Source organism: Liolophura sinensis, chromosome 7 (genome assembly GCF_032854445.1).
Source record: "Liolophura sinensis isolate JHLJ2023 chromosome 7, CUHK_Ljap_v2, whole genome shotgun sequence".
Taxonomy (NCBI): Eukaryota; Metazoa; Mollusca; class Polyplacophora; order Chitonida; family Chitonidae; genus Liolophura; species Liolophura sinensis.
The window spans coordinates 48,113,588-48,139,365 of NC_088301.1; the positions used below are offsets into that span (position 1 = coordinate 48,113,588).

At 37.8% G+C, this 25,778-nt stretch overlaps 2 protein-coding genes across 4 annotated transcripts in view; one reads left to right on the forward strand and one right to left on the reverse strand.

Moving 5' to 3' along the window:
- On the reverse strand, positions 1-13,381 carry LOC135471912 (inter-alpha-trypsin inhibitor heavy chain H3-like). Of its 2 annotated transcripts, none has more exons than XM_064751347.1 (14): positions 13,264-13,381; positions 12,559-12,756; positions 8,942-9,108; positions 8,044-8,154; positions 7,554-7,789; positions 6,901-7,067; positions 6,071-6,356; positions 4,810-5,492; positions 4,168-4,252; positions 3,617-3,652; positions 3,166-3,234; positions 2,750-2,863; positions 1,466-1,810; positions 1-877 (listed from the first exon to the last, which is right to left on the reverse strand). In XM_064751347.1, the coding sequence occupies exons 2-14, from the start codon at positions 12,622-12,624 to the stop codon at positions 633-635; spliced, it is 2,610 nt and encodes an 869-aa protein (XP_064607417.1). In that variant the 5' UTR covers positions 12,625-12,756; positions 13,264-13,381; the 3' UTR covers positions 1-632. The 2 variants fall into 2 exon arrangements, with proteins under 2 accessions (XP_064607417.1, XP_064607419.1); XM_064751349.1 differs by having other exon boundaries at positions 12,559-12,744; positions 13,264-13,374.
- The window catches only part of LOC135471913 (POC1 centriolar protein homolog A-like), a 20,168-nt gene continuing 6,111 nt past the window's right edge, over positions 11,722-25,778 (forward strand). The window contains exons 1-14 of one of the 2 annotated variants that reach the window (XM_064751350.1): positions 11,722-12,352; positions 12,504-12,535; positions 14,024-14,087; positions 14,414-14,507; positions 17,494-17,573; positions 18,329-18,420; positions 18,654-18,762; positions 19,912-19,982; positions 20,473-20,580; positions 20,909-21,024; positions 22,204-22,337; positions 23,992-24,060; positions 24,442-24,573; positions 25,494-25,577. In XM_064751350.1, coding sequence (XP_064607420.1) covers positions 14,031-14,087; positions 14,414-14,507; positions 17,494-17,573; positions 18,329-18,420; positions 18,654-18,762; positions 19,912-19,982; positions 20,473-20,580; positions 20,909-21,024; positions 22,204-22,337; positions 23,992-24,060; positions 24,442-24,573; positions 25,494-25,577 — 1,146 coding nt within the window. In that variant the 5' untranslated portion in view covers positions 11,722-12,352; positions 12,504-12,535; positions 14,024-14,030. Of the gene's footprint in view, positions 12,353-12,503; positions 12,536-13,535; positions 14,088-14,413; positions 14,508-17,493; positions 17,574-18,328; positions 18,421-18,653; positions 18,763-19,911; positions 19,983-20,472; positions 20,581-20,908; positions 21,025-22,203; positions 22,338-23,991; positions 24,061-24,441; positions 24,574-25,493; positions 25,578-25,778 lie in introns of those variants that run through there. The other variant, XM_064751351.1, reaches the window with a different exon arrangement.

A 25,778-nucleotide genomic window follows, 5' to 3' on the forward strand; every position in this document is an offset into this window, starting at 1 on the left:
TGATGTTCACTATTGTTTCTTTAATACCAAGATGTCCAATAATGAATAGCCATCGTGCAAAAAAAAAATGCAAATATCTTATCAATACAATTAATGACCAAACGGAACAAATTAATAAAGACAAAAACCGATCAATAAGGTATTACAAAAGCATTACAATGAAATATGACAGTTTTGACCACAGGTGAACGAAGAGAGTTATTCAGTGTTGCCTATATGTATGTATAGAAACACAAAGTGGATGGAGAAGCTCATGCCAAAAGACCAGTTTGTTCATAATATGATATTACTGTCATATCGAACACACAACTCCTTCAATGGTAAGTTTCCGGTAAAATAAAATAATCATCAAAGATCGCATACCACTGAACCTTCAGTTCAGCATATGAAAAATGTAAGCTGAAAGACCCTCAACACGGCAGTTGGTTCGTTTGTCTCTCTTACTATAGCTTCAAAGCAAAGCTGCAGAATAATGATATAAACTACATAATATCAATATGAAACCCATTGCTCTCATACCTTATATAAGGGTATTCCTACATAGATCAATAACGCCAACGGTCGAACATGGACAACAAGACAGTAAGTTAAAGTGTGGCGAAAAGGGTTGCTCTGGTTATTATTCATTAGGTTTATTCTTCTGCTGCTCGCCGGCGATATACAAGGTAGCTACTGGTATCACTGGACAAAGCGCCATCGTTGATTTTCCAACAGGATATGACCCTGTCATGCTCCAGATCTGGACGCTGCTGTAACCTCGCTTTCACCACATCGATTGCTGACGTCATCACATTCAGTAGACCAAGATTAGCATAAAACACAGTATGTTTCAGTGGCCGAAAATCTGCTGACACTACCATCTTGTGCCGGAATTCACCTAAATTTGAAGAAAAGATATATGACATTAGGTTAACTAAAAGAGCACTTTCGACTTATTTTTTATGAACAGCAAAACTGAGGTAATATTATGTTTTCCGGGTGATTTACTATGTTATATAACATTATAACATTTGACTGCATTTTTAAACGGTACACCATCTGTTATATTCTTCAAGTAAAACACATGCAACATGATATGACATAAAAACTGCCTTCAGCAAAGTGCTGTGGTGTGAAGTGCGACATACAATATAAGCCTGACACATTCGCTAACGACAGCACTCTATATACTCAGAAAGTCTCAGGTTTTACTTCTTCTATGGGGGCATTTCACCTCTTAGAATACATGTACCACAGCCCTGAATAAGTAATAAAAACATTAAAATAGTGAAATTTCATTTTCAGAATTTACCAACAGACCCTTTTGATATTCGATTGTTCCGGGGAAAAATGTGACCTTGATACTTTCCTGCTTTTGACTAATTTTCTTTTTCTGAGTACCTGATGAAAAATCAAATTAATCCACAAATAAAAAGGAAAATATTTTAATAAAACGCCTAGCCACGTGAGATGGTGAAGTACTTACCAAGAAGTCCATTTGTCGAACTGGACAGGCCTTCAGCGTTGTTCAGATAGAAGCCTAGGAATTTCACCTTCGCAACATTTTTGATCAATCTCTGATGATTAATAATGACGAAGTCTGTGGCCTTACTGATGTGCAAGGTAAAGTTGTCCCTTCCCATGAATCCAATAGTTTTTCCATGCCATTTGATCATCATGTTCTCCTTCCATGTTAGCTTCAATTTATCTATCATCAGGTTACGTGGTGTGATCTTTAGCGTATAATCTCTGGTCTTCACAATGATAGTACCAAAAAACGTTTTCTCAGTCTGAAGGCGTGGAGAAAATACCTTGCCATCTACCTCGATACCTGAGAAATATCACACCGATAAATGTATAAATACTGGAAGAGATATGTCAAGAGAGGACTTTTAATGAAGTCGTCGCACATACAATTGTATACCTGTAAACCTGTGTTCAATAACATAATTTTTGAAACGATATTAAGTTTATTACCGCACAGGTTTAACCGTCACAAGTGGACTATACACAAAATGAATGTAATCAGTTTTTTAATCTATTCTTTAAGATCAAAGTGTTGAATTACAACAAGAAAACATCAAACGTACTAATGCCCTACGGCTATGCCAACTATTCCTCTATCTTTAATAGTCACTGTGCAGTGGTAGATGAACCCCAGTTGCCCATATTAATATGTTATATTGGAAAGCACATTATCTTCGTCTAATGATGCAGTAGTGCATTATTATGAGGACACCCTCCTTAATATTTATGTGTGGTGAAATTTTCATAATTTCTTGAACAATTGGCCATTATTCAGTGTGCTCCTTCATCGGTTACATCTGAACATTACACAACTATCATGCTGTCGTAGCTTCTGGTTTTACTCTCTATGCTGTAGGTCTTTTATACTGTATTCATGCCTTAACCACGACTGCTGGTCTCTCAGGTCTTTTCTATTTACGATATTTTAATACGATTGCATAATAAATGTTATGACAACATAGCATTTTCAGTAATTCTAGACCAGTGACATCTAATAAACTGCAACTAACATAAGTGCAATTTTTTTTCCCGAAGTCTGCTTAAACTATGGTGCTAGGTGGCGTGTAAATAGCCACCAATGGGGCATTTATATGAACAGTTAGAATAAATCCCTAACTGAGGTAAACTGATAAGTGGGCATATTTCAACGGTTATGTGGGACCATTTGCCAACTTCTAATATCACACTGTCGACGCTGGTCTGGTTTTACTCTCTATGCTGTAAGTCTTAAAATATTATTTACCTGAAACTGGGTCGGAAACAAGGTTGAAGACATCCCCATCTTGTCCCATAACATCAAAACATATCGGTAGTTCCAATCCCTTGAGAGCCATCACAAAATGTGGATCATTGTCCGCTAGAGAAAAGAAGGATTTTGAGCCGTTCAGTTAGAGTTATATCGTATTTGATACCTTGTCCAGAAATACGTTTGAAATATGGAGTGATTGCTGCAAGGGGCTGTATAAGCATGTACAATCATGTATGTTTATTACATCAACATGATACTTTAATGGACAGTTGCAACCAAAGCGCGACTGATATATCTATATCATATGGGACGAGTAATTATCGACTTAGATCGTCTCTTTACGTTTTTATGAGTGGTGTACGAGTGTGGGACTTCAGTGCAGAAGTTCTGTTGCAAGCAATGTCTCTTACCATAGCCCGTAGATGGTTTCCATGGTGAACTAGATGATGAACTCGACGATGAACTGGACGAAGACCCGCCTGAAAGCAAGCACGTAGGTAAACAAATCGTATTAGCAATGTTATTTCTAGAAAGTTAAGGTCATATTATTGCAGAGGTGATTATATAAATTCTTCATAACTTTAAAGTAAACTAGTGGGTCGAATCCCTACACACCCACTATAAACTGTTGATTTTTGTCGTTTAGAAAAATGCTCTATAGTCCTTCATCTAAGTTTCTAGTATCGTACGTAAGGTTGAAGTCTATGAATCTCAAGATGTTAAAAATTAGACCAACTTACATGAAGCTCTATCACATTTACTCGTGGTCAAGAAATTGATAACACATTTGGAATGTGAAGAGTGATTCACCCACAGATTGCCATTCAGAGTAGACGTTTTATCGCATGTAATGCCTCTTACCTGCGGGTTTCCTTTGTCGATTAGGTGGAGGCAAAGCTGAAAACGAACAGAAACTTATGCAACTTGTATGACCAATACCACGTTTGCCAAATCAGAAGTCAGTGAAGAGCAATGCAAAAGTGAATATATAAGCGTTGTCATAATCGTTGGTGACCAGATGTCCAGTCGATGGTGAGAATGTCAATAAATACATCAACTAGTACATTCTCAGATTACTGACTGATTTTATTCATAGATATTTTTATTACAATTTTTTTTGTTTAAGCCATTCAAATTTATTTACTTATTTGTGTTTACTGTGTATGGGATCAGTGTGTGAGACATCATTTATGAGTTCAAACGGTATTGCAATAACCTAGTCATTCTATCCAAAAAAAAAGAAGAAAGAAAACAGTTTTTCTAACCTAATTCGATTTCAAATACTTGCACTTAGCCCTATATTACACGACCTTCTTTGATTCATACAATATATATCCAAGTGAAAATATAGAATTTCTCCAGTATATTATCTTTACAGTGATAACCCCTTATAACTTATTCATACCACTTACTTGATTCTGGAGAATCGTTGTTCGACACTTCATCGTTCTGTGCTTTAGTAACAACAAGGGATGTGAAGGGTGTTACGAATCCGTACTGTTAACATGAAACAGAAATATAGAAAAGTGCATAGCTTTTCAGTAATCATTCACACTTGTTTGGAAAGTAGTGATGAGACTGACTTGAATTTTGACATAACTCGATATAACTCATTAACATCACTAAGTGTTCGGCCTAATTCTGCTTACACTACGGTGTTAGGGAAATTTAAGTTCATTATTTAAGCATTTACACAGCATTTAACGGCTAGAATAAAATGCAGGCTCAAACAAATTTGACAACAGGCCGTATTTCACAGGTTAGGTGTAACCATTTGCCATACAACTATGACACAGTCTAGCTCTTAATTCAGTAGTCTTTTATACTCTACGATGTCCTGCCGATAAATACGCTCTCTGCCTGCAGTGGTGTCACCCTCTTCTGAATTGGATTTAATTAGCTTAAGTGGTACACCCATGTCAAAGAGATACGCTGCCTCACTTGTCACTATTCTAATGGCGTTTTTCTGGAATGAATGAGATGAGGTGCCGTGTCAAAGGACACTCATCAAAATAGAGTGAATGAAACATATTTTTACATATATACTTGCTCACCTTTAATGATAACTGCGTGACTTTCTGTTCAATCGCAAGTCTACGCTGCGGGTCAGCAAAATCTTTTTCCTCCAAAAGCTGCTTTATGGTCAAGAAGGCCCACATCCGTTCTGTGAAACGGGATAGCTCTGAGCCCGATGGCGTTTGACCAAGAGTCATGCTTGTTTCGACTGTGTCGTCCAAGACGATGTTTCCTTCTGCAACATTTGCAGCAAGGGAGAGATCAAAAGTAGGACTTGAAGATTCAGACAACTTTCCAGAAACGATTATTTCCGAGCCCTCGAACAGCGTGTTGAAATCTGTAACAGTGACAGTGTCATTGTCGACGGAATCTCCAAGATAGTTGATCTTCACCTCGGATAAAATCGGTGTTGAAATTTCATCGTAAAATCCTTCCAATTGGAGATCGGCATCGGCGTCCTCATAGATTTTTCGGGCTACCCCATGACTTCTACCGGAAATCTGTTGCAGAAGCGAGTACGAGGCGCCTTGACCAAACGCCAGAGACATGATCCGGGCACCGAAAGTGTTCTGACCTGTGATTTTGGTTATAAGTCGGTCATGCCTGACTATCCCAACGGAGGGATGTCCATCCGTCAAGAACATTATCATGGGAAGGCCGTCACTTTTGTCTTTCGTAAGCATATCCAGTCCCTTTTTCATGGCCTCCCCGATATTCGTGGCTAAAACATTTTAAAAAAGAAAAAACTGGTTTCAAATAAAACCAATCTTCACCTACAAAACTAAATGTGACCGTTACAGTCTTTGTACAGATTCACGCTGTGTTGCAGTAAACTGAAGAATGCAAGGAGAGAAGAAATTTTTAAGAGTTTACTGATAACGGCAACGAAAGAGGGTATTTATTTATTTGTTTGATTGGTGTTTTACGTTGCACTCAAGAATATTTCACTTATAGGACGGTGACCAGCATTATGGTGGTAGGAAACCGGGCAGAACCCAGGGAAAACCCACCGTAAGAAAGTAAGTCCTGTCGAATGATATACTGGTAGGATACCGCCAATATTCGATTGCATAATTATAGACTATCCTCGATATATAGTATAAAATTTAACATTTCTGGCATTATGGACGATATAAACAGCTTTAGAATGGCGTCTTTCATTTAGATCCATTCAGAAAACGGCAGATTCTGATTCCACTTCGTGTTAACACAAATAAATTGAAGACTAGATCGCATTAAACTGGAATACGTTAATTGTGGTGTGAGTTGTATTGATATGTTACGCTATCTTAAACTTACATCCACTGGCCTTCATACGTTTTACAAAATTAGTTGCCGCTTGAAGCGTTCCCTTTGTGACAGGCATCATTTGTTTTTTCCATGGTTTCACACGATGATTGAAGTCGATTATGTTGAATTTGTCTTCCTGATGGAGATCCTTAAGGATAGCCAGCATGGCCTTTCTCATCTGCATCATTTTTCTTCCAGTCATGGAGGAACTGCTGTCCAGCACGAACACGATTCGCTTCGGAATTGGAGTCAGGCCTTTTGGTGCGATGAAGTGAACAAAATATCCGTCAACAGCCTGCAAGTAAAAATATATTATTTCTACCATTTTTAAACATAGGGCTATGGCTATGCTGGATAAGTGATTATGAAAAACTACCTTTATGTTTTTATATATAATAATTACTGAATGTTTAGTATCTCCACCAACAAATAAAAATACTGCAGAGAAAATTGAAAACTTTCAAAATTGATTAAAGTTTGGGACCACTGAAAGCCAAATTATAAAATACACATTGCTATAAATTGTCGAAAATCAAATACTGAGCCCAGTACAACCAGCATATGTGGACATGTCATTTAGAAAGTGGTTCCCAGTACTACGTGCCAATTCCTCAAATGGTATAAACGTATGACACGTATTACTGTGAGGTCATTGGATCCAAAAGCACAGTGGTCTGAGCTGATTTTCAGCACTAGAATAAACAATGATAATGTCATCCCTTCTCTGGTTTTATTCTCTATGCATCAGTCTTTTACACTCATACAGTCTTTCGTAAGCATATCCAGTCTAAACTCATACAGGTTCCTAGGCTTTATCTAAATTCACACTTCGCCTTTACCATAACTTCTCCAGCGCTCATGCTTCTCTCTACATCATAGCGCACCACCATTCGAAGCCCGGAAAGTCCACTGTCTGAAACTGCTGCTTGATCAGCTACAGTAGGATAGTAGGCGATGTGGACTTCGCTGTCAGAGAGCCAGCTGATCGAGGTTTGTGAAATATTATCTGTAAATGATACATCTCTCATACTGGAAGCCGTTTAAAACCCGAACATAAACACTTGAAAAAAGGCATACAAATCATTCGTAATAACATTGGGTATGATGTCTTTGTTTTTGTTTTTCAATATGCAGTTTACGATGAGTTCATGAGGCATAAAAAGGTTCCCATATTTTCCCTAGGGCGTAAAAATGGCTTCAAACTACGGGTTTCCAAAGTCCCTTGCGGTCAGTAAGAAAATTAAGTACAGTGCGGTAGCCTGCAATCTTGCAGATAAGGTTATAGCTGTCGAAACACCTCTGAAGAAACTACTCTGTCCAAATGGAGAAGGGGCGTTAAGGTGGTCACCTGTTCCAAGTAAGGATACGAAGAAGTTACTTACAAAAAGCTCCAGCCACTGGCATAAAATACAGGGGCTATTAACACATATAAAATATGTCTACATTCATATTATACATTACTTACATTAGTTATTTAAATTAGTTTACTTACATTTCACTTTCGCTTCATTTTGAAGAAATGGAGGGTTTAGCTGGCTGATTTTTTTCGACTCCGTAATAAATATATCGACTTTCAAATCAGGAACAATCTGCCCTGGTTGGAAATATATTACTTCATCGTACAGGCTGAGCTTTCGTCGCAGAAGCTCTTGATAGCTGAGACTGAACTTCACTGTTGTATTGGCAGCTACATTAACGGAGATCGTAAACTTGTTTGTATCCCGTCCCCTAAAAAATAACAAGTTCGGCTTTATAAATTCTTTAGTTCAAGGTATAATGATAATGATCTGATGCATCGTTATTTGTTTTCATTCCAAGAGGCTGCATTAAAAAAATGAGCTGGTTATTAATGGTAAAATGTAACGGTACACCAAAAGATGACTTTAACAAAGAAGGCGTAACACGTTTCGTCAGATAGGAGCAATATGAGTAACAGTAACATAGGTTGGAGAAGGTGGAGATGAATTAATGGTTTGACGTACTTCTGTTGTACCAAGCCAGCGCTTTGCCCGCGACGTTTTGCAGTCTGATACTGTTTCTTTGCCTGAGCTTTCTCCTTTACCGTGCCGTTGTACACTTTATCGTCGATGGTCCTGGTAAAAGATTGCCATAACAAAGAAACACATTTAACATGCATTTGGGAGAACTGCAAAAACTGCACCCAAATGTTCCCTACTGGCGTGAGCCACCAGAATAACAGCCATGTCAAAGATCACAACAGAACAATAATGACCATAATTTTGTTGAAATCGATGAAACAGCAAGACAGTCAGTCTTGGTCTGTTACTTGTCATGGTGAGGCTATATATCAAGTTTGAATTCAACACAAATAACAATTTTGTAAACAAAATCTGGGAAACTATCAAAGTCTAGAACAGGAAAAAAGAGTCATTATTTCGTTGAAGATTGAGGAAATATGACCAAAAAAAAAACGTCCGAAACTGATGAACCGTTTTCAAAAATTGTCCGGAAAGCTAGTGTGACTGGCTGACAGACTGACGAGTGGGGTGCAAACTATGTGTTCCCCTGGGTATCCGTACGGAACTGATAAACCATTTACGCCGAACATAAAAGGCGAGGGCTATTTGCATTGATGTATGAATATATATTTAACTATTAATAAATAGATTAATAGGTAGATTTCGGTTTATGCCATAATACTATATGTGCGTCTATCTTACTACTATGTCAGAGTTCACGTGAACAATTGGAATAAAACACTACACAACTGTCAAGAAACCCAATTTTCACACTCTCATCGCTGCCCTGGTTTACTTGATGTGCTGTAGTCTTTATGCTTTTCGTTCAAGGCGATAAAAAAGGACGACAGAAAGTGTTCAGACTGATCGCATTCTAATTACGCCCACAAATCATACTTACATAGAGAAGTTCGTGATAAAAGCCTCCTCGGGTATTACCACGTTGAATTTGACTTCTTGGTCACTTGGCATAATGTTCCGGACGTTGCTGCGGATCTGAGTTGTGGCGAAACGGGATGCGATATCAGACCGGATATGTAGAGTATCCACAGTCATCCCAGTATTACACTGCAAAATAAACATTAAGAAAATTCTTAATTTCTTGCGGTAATATAATTATACCAAAATAAGATATATATGTATTGTAGCGATACCACAATAACATAAGCACTGGCTTGGTTAAATCATGATATTGTTGGTAATTCAAGTGCAAGAAATGGTATTGTAATTCCCATTATTTTAACATCCAAGAGCATCCATGAATATCCTATGAGTGTATACTAAGCACATTACATCAAATACCACTTCGTGGATTCTTATCAACAAAAAACGTCTCACGGGAGAACTTAAGCACACATGCCATATAAAGACGCACCCACTTGGGATTTCTCTTCTTTCTGTAGTACTATTTTTCATAAGTATTCAGCTGATAAAATTTCGTCATTAATTGTCGTTCAGGTCACCGTTACATTCACGTCAACAGCAAGAAGATTTTAATATTCATAAATGATACCATTCAGTTTTAAAATGGTAAATGCCACCAAGGCCAAGTTCTTTTGCATTATTTTCATGTTACTGTTTCTTAAATGTAATGACACCACAGCATTTAAGTAATTCTAGACCAGTGAGTTCCATAAAATTGCATCTTTTTCCTAATTGTGCTTTGCTTAACGTGTATGATGTTAATACTATAGCACTTAATGAACTGTTAGAATAAACCCTATAATTGAGGTCAATAAACGAGAGGATGTATCTCGACACGCCGTATTTGCTAGATCATGTATAAAATGTGATGATTTCAATCAATGTCACAATTTTTAGTTAAGAGAATTAGTGTGTCCAACGTACTCCATCAAACTCCATCACTCTTAGTATCTTAAATTTCATACACTGAGTATAACACTCAGGATCTCGGGCAATCGCGATTTCCAATTGTCTTGGAAATGTGGACTGGGAGTGGTGTACGAATATCACTCGCTTAAATTTTGTACTCGAATACCACTCGCTCAGATTTGATAATTCCAATGCCAAACCGCCAACGAGTGTCTGTGCACAGCAAGGAACAGGAACGAGTTTACATACAAAGGGAGGCAACCGTATTTCTTAATGCATGTATGCTTGGGGTATTACGCTGTAGACCTACTTAACAATTTTTCAATCATATGACGACGAGGAGTCATGTGATACAGTACATAGCCTGTGTCTTCTAGTGGCAGGGTGAGTCTATGCGCCCAAAGCGCTGCCGCCACTGAAGCATCATGCCGATGACACCAGACATGACACCCCAATCAGTCACATTATACCGACAACGGCCCAACGTTGCCACGCAAGGCAACATGAAGTACCATTTTTATAGTCTTTGGTATGACCCGACCAGAGTTTGATTCCGGACCTCCCGACTTCCAGGCGGATGCTCTATTAAGCTACCGAAGTGGTATATTTCTTAATCATACATACATCACTCTACTGGCTAGATTTATGAAGCACAGGTGTTTGCAATAGGATGAAGGCTACTCGTATGAGATGGTTATAGCGTCCTGGACTATGTCCGGCAGTTAGCAGAGGTTAATCGGTCAGGTCGCCTACGAAAGGTTTGACTCACTGAACATACAGGCCCATGAGGGAAAACTCCAAAATGGTGATTCTTAAGTGCGACAACCCCAACGGGTGGGGTTAAAAATAATTCAAAACAGATGTTATCCGTCACGACTGAGTACGAGGATGAAACTCATTTTATGCATCTAATCTGATCAGTAAAAGCCCAGTCCATGCACTAATCCACCTAAGAACAGTCTAATTAACGCTAATTATGACTTTTATCGGTCATATTCTTGACCTTTTATCGGTAATTCTTACATTCCATCTCCATGCTCAAAATCAAGAACAGGTCAAAAATCAATAATTGTGGTGAATTACCTTAAACAACGTTATCGGGCACGATTAAGCACGAGGATGAAACTTATTTTATACATTCCTCGTGACAACCTGATCACTAAAAACCACTTCTTCATTTCCAAGCACATGCCTTAAACCACTGATTAACGTCAATTATCATTTTTTTCACCGTCATGTCTAGTACGGGAATGATTTTTTGACCAAAAGGTACCTTGAGCACTACTGATTTTAAAATGTCGATGAAGTTCCATCTCCAGCATACACACTTAAGAGCGAATAAAAAGTTATCTATCTAAAAAGTTATTTAAGGCAGCAGGACTCTCGTTCTAAAGTTTGCAACTAATGGATTAGATTTATAAATTCATGCATGTATTTATCTGACTTGTATTTAATGCTACAGCTTCGTGCTCCTCGTGCTCCTAAGGAAAGAGAAGCGTCGACCTTCGCCAGGTGCCTGACAAACCGTGTGACTTAAAGCCGCAGCCTAAACAACGCGACCTTGATTGAAACACGAGTCACTGATTTAATAAATGAACTAAGCCATTGAAGAATCACCTAATTAACGCTTTTCTGGCATCTGTTGGTAAGAATGGATTGGATGCGTTGAAATGGCTAGCTGAAATTATTTTCAGAAATGGAATAATGGAGTATTTCACAATAGCCCAAACGGGTACATGCTTGATAGTCGCCTTATTAATACAAAATCTGAGCAGCGAAAATGAGATATACACATATGTGTACAATTCGACAAGAAAACATCAGTCAAGTAAGAATAGCAGGGCGTGCATGGAAATGGATATCTGCATAGACCTTCGTGCATTCAGGCCGGGTCAGTCTGACCCAGTCTGGTCTCTAATGCTTTGTATCTATATACTTGTAAGCTGTATAATTGGTTGCTTGGACTGACCATTTTTAATACATAACAGGTATATTCATTTTACGAGAATTTAACTTCAATCATCGTTCTGATAAAGTGTCTAATCAGAGTAAGAAATCTGTAATTTTATATTAGAAAAGTGAACCGTAGAATGAGTAGGCCTATTGCTATGTGTCGCACTTATTGTTGAGAACACTGGCGTTATTCCAGATTCGAGTTCAGGGTTATGTTTACTAAAATGTTACACTAACCGGCCCAGGGCTGGAGACATGTGGGCACTAACAAAGACGGCACTTGTCACTTCTCGAATTCTAATTGCAAACAGTTGTGCTAGAACCACATGGCGAAACTAAACGAGTTCATACTTCATTCTGGAAGTGAGGAGCGTTGCCCAAAGCTAAGCCGGACGTTCTGCCCAGCTTCGATCATATAGACTTCTACGACAATTTCACTAAAAAAACCGGCTCGAATCCTACCTTGTTTTTGCTATCCACAGATTCCCTAAAACGCCCGAAAGGCAATATGTCAAAGCCAGTATTGGTAAGCCATCTTTCAACTTTAATCCACCCGTTCACACTTTCGAATCGGACAATTCAAATCAACATCTGACATGCATGGAATTTTTCTTATTCATCTTCGAGCAGGGTGATGGGCCGCGAAAATTTTATCCCACTCAACATTCTGTTTACAGGACATGCAACTCTTAAAAGAGATCGACAAATGGTAAAGTATATTAATTTACTCACCTCGGACACTGTAAAACAGGTCATTGTGATGATTACCACGAGAAGGTTCGTCCATGGCAATTTCATGTTGAAGCTACTGTAGATTAGGGCTTGTGGTTAAGTGAGAGAAATTGATAACAGTGGTAGCTCTGTCCCAGCCGGAATGTCGCTTGAGTCTTGCCTCAGGGCCACATGAACGTGAGTTCTCTGAAAGTCAACCTAACATAGCAACTAAACATTTTGGGACAACTATATGTTTTTATGAACAAACACAGGCTAACTTTAAAAACTTTTAAAAAAACATCTCGGACATATTTCGCAATAATCTCAAAGAAGTAAAACTCGGTCACCACTTTTCATTTCGATTTATTAACTTGATAGCCCAAAGGACAGCATTCCCGGAAAAACGTTTGGCGACTGGGTTAGAGGTCACCGGTTATCGTTAAATCAAGGCTGTAAATTAGAACTGGATGGTAGCTTCTCTCGTGTTGGCTCAGATGTCGGGTTGCTTATTTATCATCAGCCACGATATAAAACTTATGGTTTTAATCGTGATATCACGAGAAAAGATCGGGTATACCGGTGTGTGAAATATTTCGTTCAACGATCCCCGTCAAAAAAGCTGATACCATGCCCTTTCGCCCAAAAAGCCTTGGATTTCAACCTTCGTGTTTGAAAAAACTGACCCCCCCCAAAAAAAAACCCCCAAAAAAACAAAACACTGGCCTTGTTTTTACAGAAGAAGAGTACACATGTACATGTAGGCTTCTATGTAGTCCTATAGCGCTGGCCACACATCTACTAACTATAGCTATATGTAACAGCACTGGTTCGTTTGAATGTTTGGCTATATTGTGAGTATATGTGTGAGTTGACCTACTTACCCGTACGGCGTAGAACACCAATCAAATAAATACGTAAGCTGCCCCATGCATGTAGGCCAAGTTAGGCCCAACGTTAGGTCTACTTTTCTTACAAGCCTGCAAGAATATACAGTGAATGAGCATAAGCCATATTGATTCTTTATTTATTTCAGTAGTGTTAACACCGTACTTAATCTTGAATGTTTCACTTATACGACGGGGGCAGCATTATGGTAGGGTAAACATAGGCAATACTGAATTTGTATAGTGTGGGATACGGTACCCTACATTTAATTCTATACACCAAGCGCTAAATTGCCAAACAAAATCCCATTTATGTAATTATCACCAAAGAAGTGATCTTCATTTAGCTAACCAGCAATGATTACTAATATAATTAGCCATATCAGCAGAATAGTGTTTTGTTTTATTGTATTCATTTCTGATGTTATGATCGCTCTCATTTCCAAGCATTTTTAGTCACACCACAGTGCCTTGCCCTACAGTGACGTTGTTCACAAGCGTGTTTAAACTTGATCAGCTTAATTACCTCCCCTAGTTCAGTTTGTCATGCGCATGGTGCGCAGTAACCGCCATCGTTTGAAAACATTGACTTGTTACAGTTTGTGAATGAGTGCCACAATTTCGCTGTACTGGGCGAAAGGTACCAACATGATGACAGCTACAGTAAGTACAAAACCTGCAAATTATGAGCCTATAAACATGCTGTGGAAATATTCCTCAGAATAATCTAAGTAAAATTTAGGCCTAAACTGTATTTGAGCCATAGAGCATGTCGTAACTCGTTTTGACAGTAAACAACAACAACCTGGGTTAAAGTCACAGAAAATGTCACTCTTATCACTTAGTGCCAAACAAGTTTGACCTGCTTGTTTTGCGTCCAATACATTGGCTGTATGCGTGGAATACACTAGGATTGCAATAAACTTCCTGTCATACAACAGTTTTAGTTTCAAACTTGATAATGCATATATATTTTTTGTTTACAACAGCAAGTTCCAGACGACCCATGTGTCGAAAAGTTGTTCAAAGGACATCGAGGCACAATAACAGCTGTCGATTTTAATCCCAACATGAAACAACTTGGTAAGAGACCCCATGTCAATATATTGCACATCAGCCTACCGGTAACAAAGTAGTCTGAGTACACTGACTTAGACTAGTAGTCTATCTAGGTGAACTCCTAGTTGCAATAAATGTAACTCGATCTATGGAGTGGTGCAGCCACAAGAGTTACAATTCGAAAGCCGTCCTAAATGCAAATTTCAGATTGAGGACATTTATCAGTAAATATCTTCAAAAAGAAATCATGCTGCAATGCAGAAGTTGTACTAAGAGTCCAGAGTGTATATACAGACTCACCAAGGCCAAAAATCTCAGTAACAAGCTCTTTCTTTTCATGTTTCTGAATTTTTTTACCATATTTAGACCAAAGACAAGAAGATGTTTTGAAATACAGTATAAATGTCAAAAGATGAAGGTAAGTCGATGTTTTAGGAAGGCTGTCACATTTTAACTCTCGTGACTGCACCACTGGATAGATAGATAAATTACATATATTGCAACTAGGTGAATTTAATTCTGACATTCATCATAAGGCTGAGCCATTGGAATCCCAACATGAAACACCATGGTAAGGGACCACATGACAGTATAAGCATGTTCGTAACAAAGTAGTAGGAAGCTCCAAAACCAGCTCCAAAACTCAGTTTAATACAATTCAAACCCACAAGTAGGTCACTTGATTCTTCAGAATGGAAGTCAAGAGCAAGGCACTCAGTACCACTGAAGAATCTAGCAGTTGAGTATAGTAAATTAAGTGGATAATACTTGACATTCCTATGAAAATTTACATAGAAATGAGTGGAGGAGGTGTTAGATTGTCGTGAGTGAGAAGAAGATGGGAATTTGAATCTGTACCATGTTTTTTGAGAGGTGTAACCATGTTAATGGGGACCTGTCAAACACCTGACAGTACTACTTTCTATGCCATTTATTGATGTCAAATGTGCTTTTCCTACCTCATCATTATGACATTATACAATAAAGACCGAACAGCATTACAGAAGAAACACTGCATCACTGTAGACATTGTGTGCAAGAATCATTTTTTGACATAATACATAGAGGTCCTGCTTTACACCAGCACCACCTTACAGGATTAAAAAATATTCTGCCTTCCCATTGACTCAGTGTTACAATGAATGTCAGAATTTTAAAATAACACCCTATTTAATCCATCTGACTAATAGCTTAAGAAATATTTGGATGTACCATAATCATGGCAGCTCAACCAGGTGTCCCCCAGTGGAGAAAGCATGCAGATATATGTACCTGGTGTTGTAAAGAGAGTATGTGGGTACCTTGTTGTTTGAATGAGTGGCCTGAATTAGTGAATCATCACCAACAGCCGAACTCCTGGACTTCATGATAATTCATAGTTGACATTATTTCTGATAATGCAAGATTTTTTAGTGGTATAAAACCATCATATTTTTGTTAATGCAAACGCTACTTTTAAAGGGACATAGCGTCAAAAGAAATTCTGAACTTTTGACTTGGTTCAGCTAAATACAATAACTGTCCGCCTGACAAGATAACATGCAAATGATGCAGTGCAAAGATCACCGCAATGTAACCTTCTCTCATGGATCACACATGTATACAGTACAGTGGCAGAACTGAAGTTAAGTGGTAGACCACATAATTATAACATAGTACCTTGTCTGCCATTCAGTTTCGTTGAACATCTTCTGTCGCCTAGATGACAAGGGGAGGTAACTGACTCAAAAAAAAGCAGGCTGTCTAAATAAACGGACTTGAGTGAGTTGATGATCGAAGGGAAACCCTGGGTAAAACTGAGCATTTGATTGTTCACTCGAAGTCAGATACATGTCAGTAATCATCTGCAAGCTTCAACTTTATGTAGATGACGTCTAAACTAACAGCACATTTTGTTTGATGTCCCTTTGATAGCTGGATTAGTTTGAGAGCCCAAATGAGAACTAAAATGACTCCAGATGTGCGCTGTGTTAAAAAAAAGAAATACTACAAAAGTCTGCTTATGAGCACATTCCTATAATGGGAGACTCCAGGACGAGCTACACAGAAGGTCTAAATGACAGTAGAACACATGGTTTTTTATGTGATGTAGCAGTGCATGTGTATTTCATATATATATATTTTATGAACAAGTACAAAGATAATTGTGACATAATAAAGGCAAGAACGAAGGAATTCATAGCCTTGGTCAGTCTTGTTACAGATGGGAAGGAGTTTTACGAGTTCCCCACTGTATTGTCTCGTTTTCACTTAAATGACAGTGGGCTGTCTTGAAAACATGTTGGTACCTCATAGCTAGGAGGGGTTTTTTTTATCGATACTTCATTGGATTTCCATTACAAATTTATATGTGTGACGGGAAGGGGAAATGTGAAGACATGAATTTGACAAAATACATAAACTTGTGAGGTGCTTATCAATAACAGGATCTCTGAAAGGAGGTTGAACAGCCACTCTTGTCATGGTAGTTAAGTGAACGTAACGTTAAGACTGCTTCATGAAACAGGGCCCTGACCTGCTCAGTTTCATGTCTCTGTGCTGATTGATTAATCAAAGTGCAACTGTCAGTGAGTCTGTAAGTCTTCCCCTGAAACTCCATGTTGAAGTTACATGTATTAAGGTAAAAGCCAAGAAAAACACCAGACCTGAACATTAACTTCAGGTATAAGAGTAATGTGCGTGGTAAGGGGCTTCTGCTGTCCATAAAGTAGGTAGGCTCATAAAGGGAAAGAGTGTGTGCACATTAAGTGTAAGGTGATGGGGATGATGGGACATTGATCGGTGTAGGTATGTCTAGAAATTTTGTCCAGACACGTGTACCTTAAGTTCTGTTAGTTGCAGTGTTTTTTTTTTTTTTTTTTCTTCTTCTTCTCTTGATTTTAATTTAATTTTTTCATTCCTTTTTAGATAGTAACAAAAGACTGTACTCCAAAAGATTGTACTTCCTGAATCATCTTTCAGGCCTCATTAATGTGAAAACATGGTTTTCTGTAAATTTTACATTTCATAGCGTCTGTCTCCATGGATGGTTGTCTGATGGTATGGAACATAAAACCCCAGATTAGAGCCTACAGATATGTTGGACATAAGGTAATTGTTTTAACACGAATCTTTATTACACAACGAAAAACAGAAGGAAAAATAACCAGCTCTGTAAACAGGCAATCTGTTATAAGAAATATATATTTGGTGAAAATAATGTTACATGTATCACTGAAGGTACACATATTTCCTGAAGATAAATGAAACGTATTAAACATTATTCTGTTCAACTACTTTTTATTTTTTTTTTATTTTGAAGGCACTTAACCTATTTCACCTGAAGTTTTTCATTAAACATGCACTGTCAGAAGAACATAAAGGCCATAAAATGAAAATTTAACTTTTTCAGATAGAATATCAATCAAAGTGCATAAGGAACACTGATGTGACCCTCTTAAGGTGGACAAATCAAAATCGAATTGTGTCACATGAAAAAAGCTTAACTTTTGGTAAAATACGGTATTTACATTATGTAATAGCTTACTCTTTAATAAGTTCAGGCCTCGGGTTCACAAAGCCATCTTATATTTATGTCAAAATTTCAGATTACTTCAAAATTGTTATTTCTGCTGTAACAAGATAAATTCTAGTTAAGTTATTGTACAACAGATTTCAGGTAAAATAACAGGAAGGAACATACCAAATTTAATGATTAAAATTTTGACTTGTCTAAGATGACTTTGTGATCCCGAGACCTGCTCTTCACCAATATGGACGTATAAAATACATGCTGTACGTACAAATACATTATTGTTAGGTTTTAATTCAAATGTTTAATTCAGCAAGTCTTTGTCTTATTACAGAGCGCTGTTATGGATGTGTGTTTTTCTCCAGCTGGTCACCTTGTAGCATCTGCATCTCGAGACAAAACTGTACGGTTGTGGATCCCCAATTTGTAAGGTTTTCTCCATGTAAACTTGTGAAGTGACATTTTCAAAGCCTTTTAAATTTACATTGAAATAGTCTTGTGTTGTAGTGGTATTCCCGGTTATCTTTTTTGTGGTGATATACAACTTGTGTTTGCCCTCTAGGCATAATAGCTGGGATATTTTTGACTTTCTAGAAAAGGTGGAGAAAAAAGACCATTTATTCTGTAGTAATCTTGCATCACATTCACTATTTTTTCAGGAAAGGAGAATCAACAGTGTTCCGAGCCCACACAGGCACTGTGAGGAGTGTGGACTTTTCAGGTGATGGACAGTCTCTTCTCACAGCCTCTGATGACAAGACTATAAAGGTTTGCACATGTGGATTCTTCTTCCAGTTTCAGCTTAAAATCATGTTTAGAGTGTTTGACACGACATTGTGCTCAGTATTTTGTAAGCATATAATCATTTTGAGATGTCAGTTTCCCAAACCCAGCTGAATAAATTGATACTGTGATTTGTGTATATCAGAAGGTATGATGTACATACAGTATTGCTTTCAAAAGTAGTGTTTACAAGAATTTGAAGTGATAAAGCCTCCAGAATGTGCACTTTTCTACTGATGTTTCATCTGAAATAGATTTTTTGTTAGGCTGAACAGGGTAAAATATGTAAAGTAATTTTTATTTTAAATTCTTCCAAATATTACCTCCCTTGGAAGCAATATAAACTTGTTTTGAGGTGAATACTTTAGTCATGGAGGTCATGGGTTTCCCTGGGCTCAGCCCAGTTTCCTTTCATCCTGCTGGCTGCAGTTGTATAAGTGTAATATTCTTAAGTATGGCATAAAACACCATTCAGATAAATAAATAAACTTAAATCAGGGCTCATGTAGCTGTGCAGAACCCTTGGAAGTCATGAAAATTGAACAAAATGACAACTTTCCAAACTATTTGTAGCTTATTTTAGGTTTCAAATGCTTAACATTTAGATTATGCATTATTTTAATTTGTTGCTGATATGTCATTTGTGCATGATAGCACTGAGAAATATTTGCTAGTGGTTAAATGTCTGCAAAGAAAAAGGAAAAGCACTATACAGTATGGAGGGTCCATGAACCATAGATTTAGCCAGAATTTGAAATAAGGCCGTTTCATTTCCAATTATTTCCTATTTTCCTTATCTGTCCCGTGTTAACTTTGTCAGAATAGGGTGTCTCAAACACACTGAGACACCCCTGTTGCTAAATCTCTGCTATAAACTGGTAGTGAAAGCCCTGGGAAAGTCGTGGAATTCAATCTGAATGGAAGTTTTGAAATTTATCAAGTATCGTGCACCATAAGCACTGTAAATATATGTTGCCTTTTTGAACCAGTCTGCAACAAATTCTATTTTGTCTGGTTAAATTTATGGGAAACTTAAACATGCTGTTGTCTACTGTGTTAAGTCTGTCATGTACATGTTTCATTTTTGTATGAATTGATTTTCTTCACAAAGTCGCTCTTGTTCTTAATTTTTAGGTATGGACAGTTCATCGTCAAAAGTTTTTATACTCGCTCACTGAACACATGAACTGGGTACGATGTGCCAGGTAAGACATTCGACATGCAAACAGCAACGTGTTCACCTGCACCCAGAAAGCCCCTACCTCTGTTGTCCTTCGCCAAATTCTTGACATTAAACACTGGTCAGATGAATAAATCAGATGAGAAATTATGTAGTAACGTATATCTGTAGCTAAAGCTCTTGTACTGTAAAGCTCGCTTGAAGTACATGATATTCATGCATTTACACACTGTCCGTTAAGCTAGAAGACATGTCATAACAATCATTATTCTCTGAGCATTTTTGTTCAGGATGTATAGGATGCCATAAGGGTATCGTGTAGATTGAAGGTGGATGATTACTAGTAAGTTAAGGAGAAAGTCAGAATGTCAGAAATCATGAAATACACAGGATTCTCATTCATAATTGTGGACGAAAGCGACATCTGCTGTCACTAACAAGTTATAATAATGCATTTCTTTGAAATTTTATTTATATGCTTCACTGTTCTTGTATTATCCATTTTGTTTTCACAGATTTTCCCCTGATTCACGTCTTATAGTATCCGGCAGTGATGACAAAAATGTCAAGATATGGGATGCAGCCAGTAAAACAGTGATCCATACATTTCATCAGCATGGCGGGTAAGCCTTTCGTCTTTTTTTTTTTTTTTTTTCCTTTCATTTTCCCATGCTTCAATAAGATATTAATTTGGATGTGTCGGTGTGACTTGTAAATTCCAAAAACTGCCAGAAGTTGTCCAAATTTATAAATTGGCCGATGCTTGCAGGAACCTGCAGATGGTTGTGCACTTCTCGCAGGCTCTGCCCGGTTTCCTACCATGATGATGCTGGCTGCTGTTTTTGTAAAGTATTCTTGAGTACAGCATAAAACACCATTCCAATACTATAAATAAGTTAAATAACTTAAAGTGTTTTATAAGCAAGAATTTTGGTGAAATTCCCTTTCCAGATTTGTTAACCATGTGGAGTTCCACCCAAGTGGCACATGTATAGCCTCAGCAGGGACAGACAGCACGGTAAAAGTCTGGGACATTCGGACAAACAAATTGCTTCAGCATTATACAGGTGCGGCTTGTTTTTCATGTGGACTGTTTCTCCCAATACCACAGCTCTACAACCCAAACGTCTGATATGTGTCTACGGAACCCACTTTTTAAAAAACGCTTACAGTCATGTTTCTCAGTGTTTTTTATGGGTCTTTTGATGAGAATCACCAGGGGCCCATTATAGAGGCGTGAAAAAATGTGAAGAAATTGCAGGAAGGAGTTTCACCCAAGTATGACGTGTCAGTGGGCTTAACGAAATGGACCATGTATTATGGTCAAATATTAGCTTCTTTTCATGATGTTTTTTTTTTCATTTGTTTTGTTGCGGTTTATATGTTATAATTAAGCATTGAATAAACATTTTTATTATGTTTTTCGTACTTTCATTTATTGTTCGTTTACTTTCGTGTCTTGGAAAAGTAGGGAGTACCGCACTACCTCTAAAAATTATCTGTAGCACTGCTTGACCCATTGAGTCACTGCCCAGTAGTAACCTTCCTTATTGCGTGAATGCCAACAAACTTATTATACAAAATATTTCATGGTTCGTTGAAGTTTTCTGTTAAATTGTGGAATAAGCTGTTAATTATGTGTGCTATGTGTGATGAACATTTGGATATAATCCTGAAAAGATCAAAAAAAATGGTTGACAGATTGTACATGTATTTATTTGTTCCTTCCATATGTACTGTTGAGATACAACCATACAATGTAAGCACCAAAACCTGTATTGTATTCGGATATATTGTCTTGATCCTTGATTTACCTTGATCCTTGATTTTCATGCTCACATTAACCAAACTAATAGAAATGGTAACACCTTGTTCGGGAAAATGTCTACAATCTTACAGTATATCATAATATGATGTTCTGGTCCAATGCATTCTCTTTAAAGTCATGCTAGAATGAGGGGTGGGGCCAAGTCCTACATTACAGACAGAATAACTGATAGGCCCTTTGTAGGTGGAGAAGACCAATGAATTGTACTAGAAGACAATGGGTCATTAGTTACAAGAAAAACAAAAAACAGAAGAAAGGCAAAAGACCCATTTCACAGCCCTGGGGCTGTATTTTTTTTTTTTTTTTTTTTTTATATATATCTTATCCCATACTATTGGATAATAAATGTAGAATGTTGTGTTATCTGTGGTTATGAACTTTATTTCATGGTTTTCTAATTTCAATATCTTTCTCCTAGCTCACTCTGGTCCAGTGAACAGCTTGTCATTTCATCCCAGCGGCGATTACCTCATCACAGCCTCTGATGACTCGACTCTCAAAGTTTTTGACTTGTTGGAGGGAAGACCTTACTACACACTGCATGGTCATCAGGTACAGTGATTTAGACACAAGTTGTACTTCCCTACAGGTGAAATGCCAAGCTCCTTTCTCCTTTAGTGGTATGCAGTATAGCTATACTTATAGGTTATTGGATTGTATGGTCCTGTATGGACGAGTCCTGGGCGCCCAGGAAAGGGACGAGCTTTATTATACACCCACTTGTCAAAAACGTAAGTTAGTAAACTTGAACGCTAAACAAATTGGGTAAAACCGTGCTAATTATTTCATATTGCGTAACAATAGGGGATAGCCGGTTGCGGATGAATATGGAGTACTGAATGGAGCACTTTCACTGGCTGACGGAAAACTGGGTCAGGCGCACGTAGCCGAAGTGGTATTTTACAAACAGAAGTGTAAAGAAAAGGAATGCAGATGTTTCAGTGAAAATTAAAAGTACAGGTATTGAAAACTGCACCACCGAACAGACTAGTGTAATCTTTACAGGATGAGGACGAAAGAGAAGTAGAGTTTGCTGACAAAGTTAGCTGATTATCTTTGGGATTCTGTGCAGAAGTTGATGGCATCGGAGTCGTGAAATCTTCGTTTGTGTGCACTTGAACTGACCGGCCAGGAAGTGGAAGCGTGGGAGATGGTTGACTGAAGGCGCAATTGCCCTGAAGTAAACTCGACATTTGCTTCTGCTCTACGTGATCTAATTTAGAATCATACTCCTGGATGCTAGCAAGGGATTTGTGTCCGGTGACCTGCATAATTTTATGTGGAGCGACGCCAGATTTTACCGTGTGATTAGTTTTCCGGCCTTTGAGTCCAGCAGCCTCGGCTTCTCCTTTCATTAGCTCTCCCAAACGATGCTCTTCCATTGGAGTGGAGTAATACCCCACAGCTGCATCAGGTTTGAGGCGACATTCGGGAATTGGTGTGAGGTAGAACGGACTGTCCGGAGACGCAGATTTTTCTGGACGAGCATGGACAAACATCGTGTTGTGTCGTCTGCTTGTTGACAAACAAAAAGTAGTCCGTACGTGTGACGTCGCAGTTACAACTGTCCAATATATTAAAAATATTGGATAGTTGTGTGTACTACATAATATAGTAGGCGCTGGACACTTAGGTGTATAATAATTTATTATAATTTAATATACACTTTATGCATGCAAGCTCGTCCTTTTCCTGGGCGAGCAGGACTCGTCCATACAGGACCATACAATCCAATAACCTATAATTACAACATCTTTAGGTGTAGGTACATGTGCATGTAATGCAGCTGTAGTTAAGGCAACTTATTTTAAATATTGTCAGTATTCTGAGTGCTCAAACTAAAAATCCCTAAGTAAGTGACAGTTTTAACACAGTTAACTAATTTGAATTTATGACTATAGTCTTACTTAAGTGTGTTTTAAATGCAGCTTTGGAACCTGAAGTTTTGCATATCTGTTGGATGTAAACACTCTGTCTTTCCAGGAAGGTTGGTCTGGCAAATCATTGGCAGCCCAATCTCTTGATTCACTGAAGTAAGCTGGACGTGAACTTGCATCTCTTGAAAATCCATTCCATGAAAGTACATGCAACAGTTAGTAGTTCATGGGCTAGTTGTAAATCAGAGTAAGAATCTGTTCGGAACAGATTTGCAATTTCTCATATGGTATTTGGCTACAGTTTGCAGTTGCTTTGTTTCCGTTTTCAGGGTCCTTGTACAGCTGTGGCCTTCTCTAGAACAGGCTCATTTTTTGCCTCAGGTGGATCAGATGATCAGGTAATCATAAACTACAAGTACTAAATAATGTACTTGAAGGCATAAGTTAAGCCAGATTTTATCACCCAGGGATTTGGAAATGCTGCTGTCTTCCAGTCTCATCTACATTGTGAAATGGAATGTCGTGAAAATCAAGGGATCCATGTCAAACATGAGCACTACTATATTTCATTTATTTGAAAGGATTGTTTGGATTTGCTGAGCTCTCTAATCAAAGATTGATGCTGTTGGCCATCTTTAATAAGTATCATTCATCCACTGCAGACTTTCCATGTGATATCATGCAAGCCAATCCATTGATGATCTTTTTGTATGCTTTTGCTTTTGTTTCAACTTTGGAAAAAATGGAGTTTTAATGAATTGTATGTTTTACTCTGACAGGTCTTTATGTGGAGGACAAACTTTGATGAAGATATGGTGATCAAAGAAAGGCGATCAGCTGTTTCAGAACCTCCAACCATACGGGACATACCACCAAGAGCAAAGACACCTCTGATGAACGAAGTGGACCAGGTAGGAAGACACAGACAGAGGATCTACTTGAGCTATATTGTCAAAACCTCTCTGTCTTAAAAGCAAGGTTAAAAGATAAGGATCAAGACAGTCTAAATAGTTGTAATGATTGAAGAAAATTGCAGTGTATGAAAACCACTGTTGTAAGTTTTGACGGATGATAGTAAAACAGTTTTTTTGCCTGGTGTGATGTCATGACAGAACATGTACTGTTGAGGATAAATAACCACAAATGACGTTGTGTTTTCAAATGCTGATGATGCCATGCCAGCAGAACTAGACATCATAATATGTATCAGCCTGATTCATCATCATTCAAGAAATTTTATCACATTACATCAGGCAAATTTTATGTAAAATGCGGAAGATTTCCATTTTTGAGGACTCTTTGCCTACAGGAGCACAACAGTGTTACAATAATCCAGTCATTGTCATATAAGTGAAATATTCCCGAGTACAGTGTAAAACCCCAATCAGATAAATAGGCTTTATTTCAATCCCAACCTGTTCTTTGAGCAAAATTAAGTTGCAGGCTGTTAAACATCACTTGCCTTCCACCAATATGGATATGGCACTGTATATAAGTAGTATGGTGAGAATCTGTTAAAACTGACAGTTGGCATAAAAGTGAAATGTTTTGAGTACAGTCTTGATGCACAATCAAATGAGCAGTAAATTTATAAGTTACAACAGTTGTATTCTTTCTTGACAAAGTGAATATTTAAATATTACACCATTAGGCCCTTGAATGATGTTACCAGCAGTCAATGCTTGTATTTGTTTTAGCAAGAGCCTGTCTGTATAAACATGCGATTGAATTGAGATGTATTTTATTAAAGATTTATAGCTCTGAACAAATGTTAGAATTTGTTCACTCTTTTGGTTTTAAAGGAAAAGATACCATGATTTTATATTTTTAGCATGAGGCCAGAAATAGGTTGTATAGCAGGGAGAATGATGTATACGTACCAAAATCAGCAGAGGTACAAGCATCCACTGTGGGAGTAAGTGTACTTGCGTATGTATATCATACGATCACATCACAAAAGTTGACATTGAACCAAATTGTTACGACATAATTGTAGACCATGTAAGATGTTAGAAGCTTACTTTTGGTCATTCTGCCTGGTAATAAGCTGCCATTGTGTTTTTGAAATAAATGTGACAGGAAAGGCGTTTTGTTTTAGTCCTACTTTAAGTATGGC